Genomic DNA, 14,769 nt, shown 5'->3' on the forward strand with positions numbered 1-14,769 from the left:
AGTGCTTTTTTTACTTTGAGAGCAAATTAAACAATATTGGTATTAACAAGTTGCAAATTGCTGCATAATTCAAAGGAGATCTATATAAGGAATGCTAGATAAGCTAAATGCATGAGTTTTTGACATGAGCTTGCACTTAACCAAATTGCAGACATTTTTTGTGCATTTCACAATCTCATGAAAGCGCACAGGGTTGCTCGGAGGTTTTGGAAAGGAAATCAGAAGAGGGAAGAAAAAGTATTTTTTTAAAGAAAGGGAAGAGGCTCTTACCTTTGCAATGATTTTCATCCCAGGGATACACACAGTTCTGAACTCCATTGCAGACCAAAGTGTCATTAATGCACATGTTGCTGTGGCAAAAGAAAGTGTTGGCATCACAAGGGGCTGAGAAAGAAATACGTAAAAGGAGACGCAAGTTAAAAAGCATCTAGATGTTAAAGTATGGTTTGTGCTGTAAGTTAAACTTGGTCTAAACAACAGTTAAGGCATTACAATTGCCATTAATGTTTCTGGTTATGAAAGGTATTTGAAAGACACACTATTACAAAAGAAAGACAAATGAGAAGACTGATTCGTTGACTTGATTCCATCCTTCCAGAATACCCACACTACTGCCTTCCTATTACAGCATCAAACTGGTTTTTAATTGAGTCCAGTTTAATGGCCTCAAAGACCTTTCCTGGAGACATGTTACATTCAGTAACTACCCTCTGCATAAATAAATAAATATTTTGTGGTGTCTGTCCTGAAATTATGTTTCACAACCCTGAATTTGTGTACATTTTATGTTGCATTGATGTATCTAAGAGCATCGTCAAGGATTTACTTTAATTCCATTTAGGATTTAAGATGAGTTCTCCTCTGTGATGTTTCATTTCAAAGGTGAAGAGCATTATGTTTCCTAATCATTCCTCATAGCTGCTCCTTTAAATATGTGCATTGAAGATTGATGAATGCAGGATCAGGCTCCACTGTGACAACACTGTGGTCAAATATTATGCCAAGCCTCGCTGTCAAGGCTCACAACAACATGATTAAAGATGGCCATGGCCAGACTACACACCCATGAAATTGTAACCCAGTGAAAGAAAATTAGAATAATATGCTGTTAGGAGAGGAGAACAATTGATGGGAGTAAAATTAGCAAGAACAATAAAATATCTGAGAGCATACTGTAGACTTGAGTAGAATTCTCCTCCATTTTAGGCCAGTAGATGAGTATATTGTCTAGACTTTCCAGCAGATAGTACAATTCCTTAGCTCCTTTTTATGAACTCTGCTTTTGGTCAGCTGCGTTTGACCATTATATGTTATATGGTGACCATTATAGCTGAGTGGATCTTATCTTTCTGAACTAACTAAGCTGTAAGTGGAGGGTGGCGTTTGTCTTTTAACATTTAGCTTCAATTATATAATTAATGGTATTGTCATGAAACCTTCAGTTTGGGGTTAATTGGCTTATAAAATAATCAACAATCGATTTTTGCAGGAAATATAATCTTTTTCCTCCAATGTTTTCCTCTCCTCACTTGAAGGAGTTAATCATGCTACCCTAAGGTTAACAGATGCTTGTAGCTCGCAGATCATTCTTCATATCTGAATCCAGAGAGTGAGAGGTAGTGTAGAATTTCACCACGGACAGTACCAGTTCACCTAAAAATGCAGTCACTAAACTAAACACTAAACTTTACTGTGAAGCACATTGAGGTGCTTCGACAATGTGATAAGGCTCTGATGGAAGGATTATTATTAACAGAGCTTCATTCATTTAATATCTGCCAGTGCAAGTATCTACTCTCCATACTTACATACACCTTAAACTCACATACATGGACACCTCAAACTTACAGTCACATACACTTCAAGGATGCAAGCATAGTCTGAAGAATAAGAATCAGGATAGCAATTGGAAGTAATTTCTTCAATCAGAAGAGTGTGGAATTCCTCACAAGAAGTGGCTTTCGAAGATCAGTAAATTATTCAAAAGAGAACTAGACAAGCACCCGAGCATTAAATACATTAAGGGAAATGGGGAAAAAGCAGGAGAGTGGAATTAGTGATACTGATGGTAATGCAGTTGCCATCGTACAATCACAATTCTATATTTCTGTTTTAAGAGTGTTTTGACCACTAGGTGGTGCTCTGGTGAAAAGTATGTAAAAATTTAATAAATGTATAAATCCTATTTGATTTGAACGAATGCTGATTTGAATCTTCTCTATATATTTTAATATGAGAAAATACCACAAAGGCAGAGGGGATTTTTAAAAGAATCACTTACCATGTGAAGGGTGGGTGGTGTCCTGGTTGGGTCCTACTGTTGAGTGTTTGCTATTTCTTAGCAAATAAATTAATACTTTAGGTGCTGTGAGCAAAGGTTTAGCATAAAAATGTCATGTTTCACTTCCCTGCTTTAGGAGCCACAAGATGCTCGGAACAATGTACCATTGCATGAGAATTATTAATGTAAGAATAATAAAAATAATCTTAATTTAGAAATATTTTGGGGGAAAATCAACTGGGATTTGGTTTATATGTAATAAATTAAGATGAACGGTCTTAAAAATTCAAGCTTTATTTAAGAATTAGTCAAATTCTGGATGTTCTGAATTGCTGCATCAATACAATACATGTAGGACCAGGTGCAGTTTCCCCCAGTTGAGGTCTAATTCATGGTATTTCTCACATGAGAATCCTCAATAAGTAATCCGAGCCAAGCAAGTGAGGAAATCCTTCTATTAACTGACAATACATCAAACCAACCTCTGTGCAGACCAATTCACTCTCAGAGCAGAGTTCCTGTGGTTTAATGGGAATTCCAAAAGGATTCCTTGTTAAGGAATCTCATTTAGCAATACAGCAAATTAGACTCTAGCATTTTTGTCCCAAAAGTGAAGCAGAATGAGATTATATATCATTATCATTATCTACAAAAAGAAACGCTATACATTCAATAAAATATGATTTTAAGGAATGAAATGGGAGGATGTTGCTCATTTCCTTCCTCCCAATCTCTTCCCCTCCCATCTTACTTTTCTGCAGGCATTTGACTCTTTTACACTTATAATAATAATCATTGCATTTGCGAAAGCGTCTTTCACAGCGGAAAGACATCTCAAAGCGCTTCCCAGGATAGACTGTAAAGTGGAGTGGCTTTGTGTTTTGAGGGCAGCAACACAAACACCGCAGCCAACTTTGCACAAAACAATGTTCCAATTGGGTATTGCAGCTCCATTACTAACACTCTTACTTTTGGTTTGAAAGGTTGTGGATTGAAACCCCATGTCAGGTCTTCAGGAAAAATATTCTATTCAGCATTGAATGCATTTGATTAAGTCAGGCACAAATGGGATTCCCCATTATAGCCATATTTACCTACAAAACTCACTGGACTTGGCAGTAATTACTTTGACATATTTCAACATGAAAAGATTCTATAAAAATGAAAGTTTTTTCTTTCTTGGAAAATTTACAAACACCCAGTGTCTCACTCAAAGGTCCATTATGTATGTGTTAGCTGTGATAGTGAGCATCAGCAGGCTATTTGACCCTGAAGGATATCACAGCTGAGCTCACTCCTGAAATTACCCAGTGCCTTCCTGATTTTCCTCCTTTCAACCCAGGGTAGCTAAGGCCAATTGAGGCACTAGTTCTGCTGTGTGACTCTTGATTGCTGCAGGTTATGAATTATGAAATATCATTTTGCCCCACTTAGTTTGCTGGTGGTTTGACATGAACTGTGCAGCAGCATGGAATGTCTGTCCTATTTTAGCTCCAATACAGTACACTACACAGCTATATTGCTCTCAACTCACATTTCAAAAACGATTACTCTTTATTATTCACTCTTTTGTTTGCCACCCAATATTTAAGCAAAGTGAAAAATCGGGATAAAGAGAACACAGTGTGCATAGACGTACCACATATATGAGCTTTCACCCTGGTAGAAAATTGAATATCACCTTGTTTGCAATGCACTTTGCTGTTAAAGATGATATGTTTTATCCAGTGTGAGTTTAGAACACAATAATGTGGTTAAATGGTTGATTATATTCATCTCTTATATAATGTCTTCTAAGCCTAATCTAAAAATATATCTGATTCACTATATTAATAGAGTTAGGTTTTCATACGTGCATATAAAGGCAGAAGTTGAATAAGACAAAACCAAACCAGATTGGCACAATTCCTGCCATGTAAAACAGAACATAGCTTATGCAGGGAGGTGCAAGGATTACACTGCATCATATTTATTTATTTAAATTTGGTGTGCAAAGCACAATATTTTCTAGATTTCTATGCGCCCTGATATGCTACCCCGGGTGTAAGACTCTATATAAATGCAAATCATTGTAGATTCCATGTTATGGAATGAGCCATAGAATTTGTTAGGAAATATCAAAACTTTCCATTTATTCCTAAAGACAGGGTACTGCTTCTGATCCCAACTCCCCACAATAGTCGGACACAAAGGTAGTTCCTAGAGCTTTAGTGATGCCATCTTGGTTTATCAGCACCAGCTTTGATACTTATTTCCATCCCATACAAGTTGTTGCAGTGTCACTTCACAGGATACTGACCGGCTTCACTCAATTTTACTTAAAATGGGATTCTATGAAGTAACACAGACAGCACAACCATCATCAACAACAGCAACTTGCACTTATACAGTGCCCTCCATGCAGGGTAGGGTCTCAGAGCGCTTAGTGGCAGAGCCTGACTCTGAGCCGAAATGAGTGGTGGGGAGAGGTGGCCGTAAACATGGTCGAAGAGGAAGGTTTTCAGGTGAGACTTGAAAAAGGGGAGAGAGGGGTCAAGGCGGAGGGATTAAGGGAGAGTGTTCCAGAGTTTCGGGGTACAGTGGCTGAAAGTGCGACCTGCCAAGGTGGGGTAGAGGGTACGAGGAATGAGCAGAAGGCCAGTGCCAGTCGAGTAGATTGGAGAGTGAAGAGATCGGAGAGCTAGGGAGTTGTCAGAGAGTGAAGAGATTTGAACACAAAATCCTTTCAACATCATCAACATGGTAGCTCAAATCATCACATCCAACTTTTGTAAAAAAATCAAGGGGTACTCCCTCCCCCACATTTTTATTCCCTGATATGACATTATCCTTAATTTAAATGTTGATTCTCAGCTGTGACAATGTACCACTTAACTTGTCTGCTAATTTCAGCTACAAGAGATTTGAACGTAGCTACCTAAAAATATCTTCAAATCAACATCTAAGAATGATGAAGTGTCAGGGTCCCTATTTGGCTTTGGATCTATCACTCTTGCGCATAATAGCCAGAAACACTTTGCCTGATGATTCCAGTCTACATTTATTAATATCATTCAGATCATAAGCCTTAACAGTGTACAGCCTACAATTTTCTCAAATGCAATGACTGAATTAGTCATTCTACCCTTGAAGCGCTCGAAGACACCATAAATCGAAGTTGTTGTTGTTGCTTTTGGATGAAGCAAAAACGAATCTTGCATCTCTCAATTCTTTAAAGGCACAGCTTCCCTTTGTCCCTCAAAAGCCCAACCATCAGCAATTAATAATCTTTGGCCTTACTGTATGTATTATTACAAATGTAACTCGCACATATCTTCTAATCTCCCTTCGCTCATTGGGCACTATCCTACTTGATGTCCCTAGTCCTGCCCATCCCACCATTGGAGGGCAGACTTTCAGCCTATATGCCCCCATTCCCTGGAACTCTATCCCGGAATCCCTCCAACTTGTTCCCACCCTTACCTCATTCAAGGACCATCTCAAGATCTACCACTTTGCCCCTGATTTTGGTCTTCTTTCTTCTTCTCACCTCCCTCTACTCCCACCCTCAGCTGGGTGCCAAGTCATTATTGTAAAGCACCTGGGACAACCTCTCAGCATGAAAGACACTATATAAATGTCAATTTGTATTGTTTTGTAATCTCAAGCTACCCCCAAGAAACTCAGTTTGAGTCACATTTCTTCACCAATGCTTAAACATTTTTAAACCCCATATATGTTCAAACTTAAATATTGCCTCCATACCCAAGGAGACTCTTCTAGTATCTTTCTGAAACACCTGGAAAAGATGCAAGACAATATTTATCATTTCTTTCCCCTTTAGCCTCCAATTTGTCTTTCTCCATCACACAGCTTCTTGCGCTCCATTTTATGAGCAATAACTTGCTTTTCTATGGCACATTTCATATAAAACTTCTTTAAATCCCAGTCTTATCCTGCATTTGAATGTCAGCCTTTCTAAGTTTGAAGTTCCAATGTGGGAGTGGGGCTTGAACCCACAACCCACAATAAAATAAACACAAGGTTCCCTGCATTTCATCCAAACATGATGTGTTATTGTATAAATTTATGCATGGTACTTATCTCTTTTCAGTAAGAAAAAAAAGCCTTCCTTTCCCTTTCCCTTGTGTTAGGATGATTTAACTAGGTGGGTGAAGAGAATGTCAATAGTGAACAAGGGACCTTTGATGTTAGACATTATATATGGAAGGTGATTTACCACAGTCTTTAAAAAACTGCAGAAAAACAGTTTCCAGATTAACACTGCTTTCAAGAATTTTCCAAAATTCTGCACATCTTAATTTTTAAGACAATGGTTTTAAGGCTAAGATCAGGAGGATTTGGAGCCTACAGAGGTTCCATTTATTGAAGCACGATATACATATTCTGCTGTTTTAAACAGCCAAATACCAGGATTATATTTTAAACTCATAAATCAATGAATATTTTGTTATCAGTTATGTGGTGTGTTACTGCGGCAACAGGATGCTTGGATGTGCTTGTATCTCATGAAGCAATACACAGCCACTGCAAATGACCGCCTACAAGAGCTGCATTACAAGATGTGCTGCTCTTGCCAAGAATCTGTCAAAAGGCAAAAAAAATCATAAAAAATAAATTTAAAGGAGTGGTATCATTGTATTACAAGCAAGGATATTTCTGTATCTATTACAATGGAAACATTTTAAATTTTAGTCCAGATTTTTGTCTTATAATTATGTTAAAATCAAAGCATTGAAGGCACATTACCATGGCGATAATATCCCTTTAAAATTATTGGGTGAAAATTACAACCTGGATGTGTATGTGCTAATTAACACTTCATTGAAAACGGGACCAGTGGATGTGTTGAATTATTGAGAGGTCTGTGAGTGTGCTGGAGGCAATCTCCCCACCCCCAAACACACACACATAAAAAAGCTGTTCACAATGGTAGTGGTTTACTCTTTTTATCGACAAAGCAGAGGGTTTGTGAAATTAAATCCAAAACAATATTTTAGGATGCACCAAGACAGCAGAACAAGAGATCAAAGATTCTGAGTAGCAAAGGGATATTTCAGGACAGATACCAGGAAATTCTTCTTTACTCAGAGAGTAATTAACAGGTACCAGGAAGGACGGTTCAGGCCAGGACACTAGACTCATTTAAAAAGCACCTTATGACTGTGATAGCAGGATGGTGGGGTGGGTGTTCTCGAAGGATGAGATCAGATGGGCTGAAGGACCTTCTTCATCCAAATTAATCTTATGATTTGTGATCTTGTTATTAAAGCCATCATTCAAACTAACACCTAATTAACCAATAGTTAATTTGGAGTTAATTAATATATAACACGTCACAATTTTCACCCAGATAACTACACCCGTCAATGCTTAATCTTTCATTATTTGAATGGTCTGACCCAGTATCCGCTGTCCTTCAATAAACTTTCCCCTGTCAGGTGCTTGTTTTTGTGCTGAATATAGTTTGTGTCATTAAGTCTTGCTACGACACATAGATCAGCTAATTTTTCTGCTATTTTGTGAAATTTCTGTTGCGCAGGAGCTCACTTGACTGGACAGTGATGTACAGTAATTGGGAGATTATCTCACACTGCTCTCATGGTAAGGTACCTATAGCATAACCATGACAAGACATTTTAAATCCAGTGCACATGTCAGCTACCAATCTAAATTTGTATTAGAAACATATCAATTTACAAATGCAACTGTTTAGATAAATAAGACACTTGCGTGAGCTTTAGAGTATTACAATCTGAAATAAATAAAGCTCATGCAACATGGAGTAGTTGTAAGATTCACAAGGCACATCTTCAATCTCTGGCAATGTTGGATATACACACAATTTCGCCCATTACTGATAATTTCAAATTTATGCCAGATACTGTGTTCTTCAGCAACTTACGCTCTCGGAAGGATGTGAAAAGCATCTGGAAGTGACTATTCCGACTGCCCTCATCAGCCCACATTCGGATAACCCCAAATCCTGTGCCGAGCATCAGGTCGTTGGCTACAGTGCTGCAGAACTTGGCTTTCAGATCTTCCACTGAGCTGCTCCCATCATAGATTGCCACAAAATTGCGCTTACAGTCATTTGAATTTTCCATTTCATAGTCAAGGAACCTCAAATAGATCTAAAAGGGACAAAAAGTAATAGTTCATACAAGGTCTTAAAACTCCAGTATTAAGAAATTATTGAAGGAATGTACAATACAATACAATTTACACTAATATAGCACCTCTGACAATGCGAGGAAGTCCCAAATCATTTGACAAAAATATGATTACTATTATAAATAACAATAGTAAGATTACAGTAAAACAGCAATTATCTGATACATAGGCATATATCTGTGCTTACCAAATTGAGGAGAAAATGGTAGATGGAAAGAAGCCAAAGGCTGATAATATCAGTTATGCATAATATCAGTCTGATCTTATCTTGGCAAGTTCCCAGAGAGCCCAAACTTTCTATTTAATCAAGTCTTAAAGATTGAAAACCTTTAATTTGCTTTTTTTATTTATTTTTCTTTGTTATTGTTCATACAATGAATCCAGTTTGACATTACAAGAGCATAGTGATAGTTTCAATCAATGTTGGATCAAAAATGACCTTCCCTTCACAAATCCATTGTTTTAATTTCAAGATGCTTGGTTATTTCATCCTTTATTAAAGACTCCCAACACCTTCCCTGGTCTGTAGTTCTCTGGATTAGCTCTATCTCCGTTTCTAAATATGAGCATTACATTTCACACCCTCCAGTTCTCTGGCATGATTCCTTTTTCTGATGACTTCCTAAACATTAATCACTGGTGCCTCAGCTATGTGTTTCTTCAAGGATTCTTGAGTGCAGTCCACCTGGACCTAATGTTTTATCCTCCTTAAGTTTGTCTAACTTATCCAGTATGTCTTTATTTCCTATTCTAACTTGTTATTTCATTCCCTATATTTACAAGATTCTTTTATGAAAACAGAGTCAAAATATCTGTCATAGCCCAATATCAGACATTGCATAAATGCTTTTATCACTGAGCTCCTGAGCACAGCCAACTACAACAACAGCAACAACTTGCATTTGTATAGCACTCTTTTCACGGGGTAGCATCCCGGAGCGCTTAAATATATGCGGAGAATTATGCTTCATATATAACCAGCTCTGAACAAGAGCAATTCCGATTCCCCTCTGAATTGCTCTAATACAGGCAGTACATTAATAAGCACCTCTAATATAACTGCCGCATAGGTATGTCTCACACATTCTTCAGTCAACCCTGCAACTCCTCTCATAGGGAAACAAAAAAATGAATGTGCATCTTTTAAAGTGTTATCCTTGTGCTTCTCACAAATATATTTCTTTTGCCATTTCACTTTATATAGCACACTTTATATTATAAACTTGTGAGATCTAATAAAATAAGCATCTGGGGATGTAAGATAACTAATTCTCTTATCCAGGCAAGGCATTTGCAAGGCATTTGTAATAGTACGGTTTGTATTAATGAGGCTCAACCACTTTAAGCTTTGGGAGAGGCAATGAGACAATGAAGGCAGTCCCTCATGAGTACAGTACGTTCTTTTAGATTCTTTATAATTAGATTGCAAAAGAAAATTCCTTCTTATGGGAGGAGAAAAAATGAAGATTGCGCAATCTAAGCATTGCATTTACAAATTCTGTGTTTTTTTAAATAACCACACTAATTTACAACTTGGGTCAGTTGGATGATGTATTGCCTCTGAGACATAAGGTTCTGCATTCAAACCCCATGTCATACCTTCTTTAGCTCTTTGTCTAGGCTAATATTCCAACATAGTACTCGAGGAGTGCTGCATTGTAGGAGGTGTCAGATGAGATATTAAACCAAGGTCCTATCTGTCTGTTAAGATGAATGTTAAAGATTCCATAACACTATATTCAAAGAGAAGGTGTCTAGGCTAACAATCCCCAGAGATAAAAAAAAAAGTTATTCACTTCATGGCTGTTTGTGGGGTGCTTCTGTGTTCAAATTAGCGAACATATTTGCTTACAAATATAGTTGCTGCTCTCTACAAAAAATCTCTGTGAAGCATTTTGATGTAATAAGGCACGCTATCAAATGCAACTATTTCGATAATTCACATGCTGCATACCCTTGCAGAACTCACAAAGTAAATCCAATTGCCTTGCGTTGATAGTTGGGGATACTGAAGTGAATGCTGCCAGCTTTTTGGCTGGATACCAATTGAACATGGTAGTTGTCCTGTTATATAACTGATGACCATTAAAATATAATATAAAGCTTGTGAGCTAGAATAGAACTAGTTTTCATTTTCACACTATCAACCTTGTATGAAGACAGATTTGAACTGTGCCACATAGGCATCAATTAGAATTAAGGCTACAATTTAAAAGTTAAAATCAGCTTGCCTGAGATTTTTCTCAATAAAGCATTCAATGCAGTCAGGAGAGAACATGCTGTGGAAGTGGTGCATTGCCATCTAACAGGAATTTACTGTTAAATACTAAAATACCACTAACTACTATTGTGTAAATTAATGCTAGTAATAGTTTTCAGTTATCACATCAAACACTAAGAAATACAAATTTTATCCCGATAAGATTTAGTTAAATACTGTAAACCTTTGTCGGGTATTTTGTTTTATGCTTTTTTTCTTAATCTTTGCTCTTGCTACTACTTAAACACCATTACGTAGAACAATTAGAGATGTTCTATTGAAATTTTCCAAGGCTCATTTACACTCCTTCCTCTCCATTAAGCCTCACACTTGACAAATCCAGAAGTGTACAGTGCTAAAGACAGATTTCTATCTGATACATGTACATACTACCTTAGTGCTAAACTTCTTCTACTCGGACTTTAATTGAAAATAAATGAATTGGTTGTGCTTAGATCCATCTACAGCACCTTTTGAAAATACTTTCATCTTATAATTGCAAATCAGCATTCATTATCCATTTCGTAATGGAACTTTCTGCAGTCAGTTACCATAGCGATGACATTAACTGGGCACTATCCAAGATGTCAGAAAAGCCCTCACAGTAACAATGTTTTGGAGTGTTGATTCATCAAGAAATATTCAAATTCAAATTATCAACACAAATAGCTCTTCAAACGCTCCTGGGCTGGTCTTGCTATTATGAGAGGGTGGGAGGGCGGTTACTCTGGAAGGATGAGATCAGATGGCTCAAAGGGTCTTCTTCATTGAATGTAATCTCAGGAATTTGTGAAAATCTCCCAAATAAATTGTGCTATCAAATATATGCAAACTGAGCAAGGTAATCAGATGATAAACACTGAGTTACAGTTCATCTCCAATAATGTGAGAGGATGCAAGCATGCAATACTGCAGTTGCTATGCTTTAGGATATCTACAACAACAACTTGTATGTATATAGCACCTTTCACATAGGGTAACGTCCCGGAGCGCTTGACAGTGGCGGAGTCTGACACTGAGCCAGGGGAGAGGGCTGAATTGACCGTAAGCATGATCAAAAAGATGAAATTAAGTCAAATCTTAGTTGAACTGACAAAGATTTGGATTTGAATCGGTTTAATCAAATGGACTTAATCCAGACATTTTTGATTCCCTGACCTGGGCTCACAATCCTCTCCATGGGATTAGATTTTCCAGTGATCCGCAGCGATTAATCAGGTTATAATATTTACTGGTCATAGAAGTAAAAATTAATTACAAATTGTTTATCAATCAACTTGCACAAAAGACGTCACACTTGTTAGTCATTCAGTGTGAATGTCATGTCATCACACATCGATTCACAGCACAGACACAGATATCAAATTCAATAAAACCTCCCATAAAATTAGAGTCCACATCACAAGGCAACTATTCTGGAGTGAATTTAATACAGGATTTAAGATCAGGTGTAGATGAGGTGCACAAACATTCAAGACCTTAAATGCTATCAGTATCCAACCAAATTGAGCTATCTTCTGGTAATGCTATGTATTTTGTTGTATTTGATCAGAAGGACAGTGAACTAACAGTTCAAATTCAATTGCTTTGCACAGAGAATAGTGATAAAGAGACTTTCCACAAAACAAGAAATGTTAGGATGCTGCATATCTTAATGGTAGAATTTGCTTAAACCCATGGAAATTATGCTGCTCTATTAGATCAAGTCGGATCAGAGTTCCACAGATCGATGTGTCTTACTGCCAGTTACTTAGATGAATGTTTGCATGGTACATTTTTTTAGGAGTTCCATCAAGAAATAGCACAGATGGCAGCCCTAATGGTAGTGTATAAAGCTCTAGCTTATGACCAGAAGCTCACTGGTTCAAATCCCGGTTTATGTTGAGTTTATTGGTCTCCACACATGGGGATATTAAATTGTCTCTGGTCTATCCAGGTTAGGGAAGTGGAAAACCAGTCAGGCTTCCTGCTACTAGTCTTTGTACAGCGCTCTCTACTGGTTGTTCACCTGCGGTTCAGTAGGGTGACGAGAGGTTATGCTCCGTTCAGTACGCACTCTACGGTCATGTGGCTGACCACCACTCAGTGCCAAGGCTAACACATGAACAATGACACTTGGGTATGCTGCAGGCATCATTGAACCAGTAGCAAGAGGAGGACAGATCATGAACGGAGGCATATGCCAGTGGGGAAAACACTAGAAAATATTTGAACACAATAAATTTGGAAACAAAATAGAAAATAAATACCACAAATTACAACCCAATATCACAACAGCAACTTCCATTTCTATAACACCTTATAAAACACAGAGTGCTTAACAACGGTACAGTTTGACATCAAGCTGGGAAAAAAGGGAGATAATCATAGGCACAATTGATATGAGTAAATTTCTTGGATTCCTGAATTAAAAATAAAGGATTTTTTTTCATTACTTAATAGCAAATCTGATTACTAAACTGAGTCCTTCAATTCCTTTTCATGCTTTGCCAATTTTCTTCCCATTTTCTTTTATCTCTTCTCCTCGCACCTGATGCCTGAAATGTATCTGATCTGATATGACTGAGCAGGAATTCTAACATTAAGAAATGCTGCTAATTTACCCTCAACTTTTTTAGATTCATATTTCTTTACCTGTTAATAACAGTGTCTAATTGTAATCACAGTTAGTAACTCCTCACAAAATGACTAGCTACAACATTTTGTCATAAAGATATTCAAACACATAATTTACACCATAATTCTCCATGTGATCAGTCCCAGATCTCAACTCTAGAGAAACACAGAAACTAAGAGCTATTGACTTGATTTGGGGTTTGAATCCACAACCTTGTGCTGAGAGGTGAAGGTGCTACCAATTGAATCAAATTGTAATGTCATTATTATTATAGAGTTCTTATTGCAAAATCAATCTTAATGTGATTGCTTTCTGATAAAGTCTGTGAGAAACATTTTCCTTCTTTGCAGTCTGAAATGTTTTGCATATTCATTCCAATGTAATCACAAGAACATGTCATTGAGAATGTTTCACAAGTTTATTAGTTTGGGATCCATCTATCAGAGGGTAGAGTCATCTACTATCTAACTTGTCAATTCCTTTCATTATTTTAAGCACATCACCCCTTAATTTCATTAGCACTAAGGAAAACACCCAAGTGTATATAGCTCTCATAATAGCTAAGCTTGTTCTCCCTGGTAGGTTTCTGTGCCATCATAAGTGGCCGATCTTTCAGTTTATATTTCTCCTTTCCTCTGGAACATCTTCCCTCGAACACTCCATCTCGTCTTCTCTCTTTAATTGAGTCCTACCTCAAATCTTACCTCTTTGAATGCAACTATGGCCATTTCCTTCTCCCCTCCTGCTCTCCCCCCTCTCCTGAGTATCCAACTCTACCAATTGACTATCCTCCTTGGGCTCCTAATACTTTCCGGAATTAGGTAAAGAGGATGTGTCCCTCTAGGGAGAGATGTGCATTACATTCAAATAAACATCTTTGGAATTTCCATGTGTAGATGAGATGCATGGAATTCTCAATTTCATTTCGATACTTTTAAGCATGGTGATGGGTTTCTGCTTGTGTCAGACACCCACCTGCCCTTAAAAAAATGTCCTGTGGAGACACTACCCTACATGAAGAGGACTATTTAAATACAAGTCATCATCATTATTGATATAAATCTATTGAATTATCTTTGAACACACTCCAGGACTGGTGCATTCCCCGTAAGATTGAATTCCCAAAGATGAACATAACATTCCAAATGAGGTCTGACCAGTACTTCATATAACTGGAGCAGCACTTCCTTGTTTTTATATTGCAGATACTTTGTTATAAGGCACAGCATCCCATTAGCATTATTCATTGCTTCCTGGATATACAGGCCTGAAAATCCATGCTTGATACTCAAGACTTCCACATGTGATAATAATAATAATAATCCTTGCATTTCATATAGCGCTTTTCACATCTTTTAGACATCTCAAAGCGCTTCACAGAATATACTGTAAAGTGAATCGACTGTATATTTGTGGGCGAAATGCGGCAGCCAATTG

At 37.4% G+C, this 14,769-nt stretch overlaps 1 protein-coding gene across 3 annotated transcripts in view; it reads right to left on the minus strand.

The window, feature by feature from the left end:
* Window positions 1–14,769, minus strand: part of neto1l (neuropilin (NRP) and tolloid (TLL)-like 1, like) — an 85,851-nt gene that overhangs the window by 18,169 nt on the left and 52,913 nt on the right. For all 3 annotated transcript variants that reach the window (XM_007888012.2, XM_042332160.1, XM_042332159.1), the window contains exons 7-8: window positions 8,187–8,415; window positions 271–384 (exon numbers count right to left, since the gene is read on the minus strand). In XM_007888012.2, the coding sequence (XP_007886203.1) occupies window positions 271–384; window positions 8,187–8,415 (343 nt within the window). The remainder of the gene's footprint in view (window positions 1–270; window positions 385–8,186; window positions 8,416–14,769) is intronic.

The sequence above is a fragment of the Callorhinchus milii genome, unplaced genomic scaffold (assembly GCF_018977255.1).
Source record: "Callorhinchus milii isolate IMCB2004 unplaced genomic scaffold, IMCB_Cmil_1.0 Scaffold2, whole genome shotgun sequence".
NCBI classification, from domain to species: Eukaryota; Metazoa; Chordata; class Chondrichthyes; order Chimaeriformes; family Callorhinchidae; genus Callorhinchus; species Callorhinchus milii.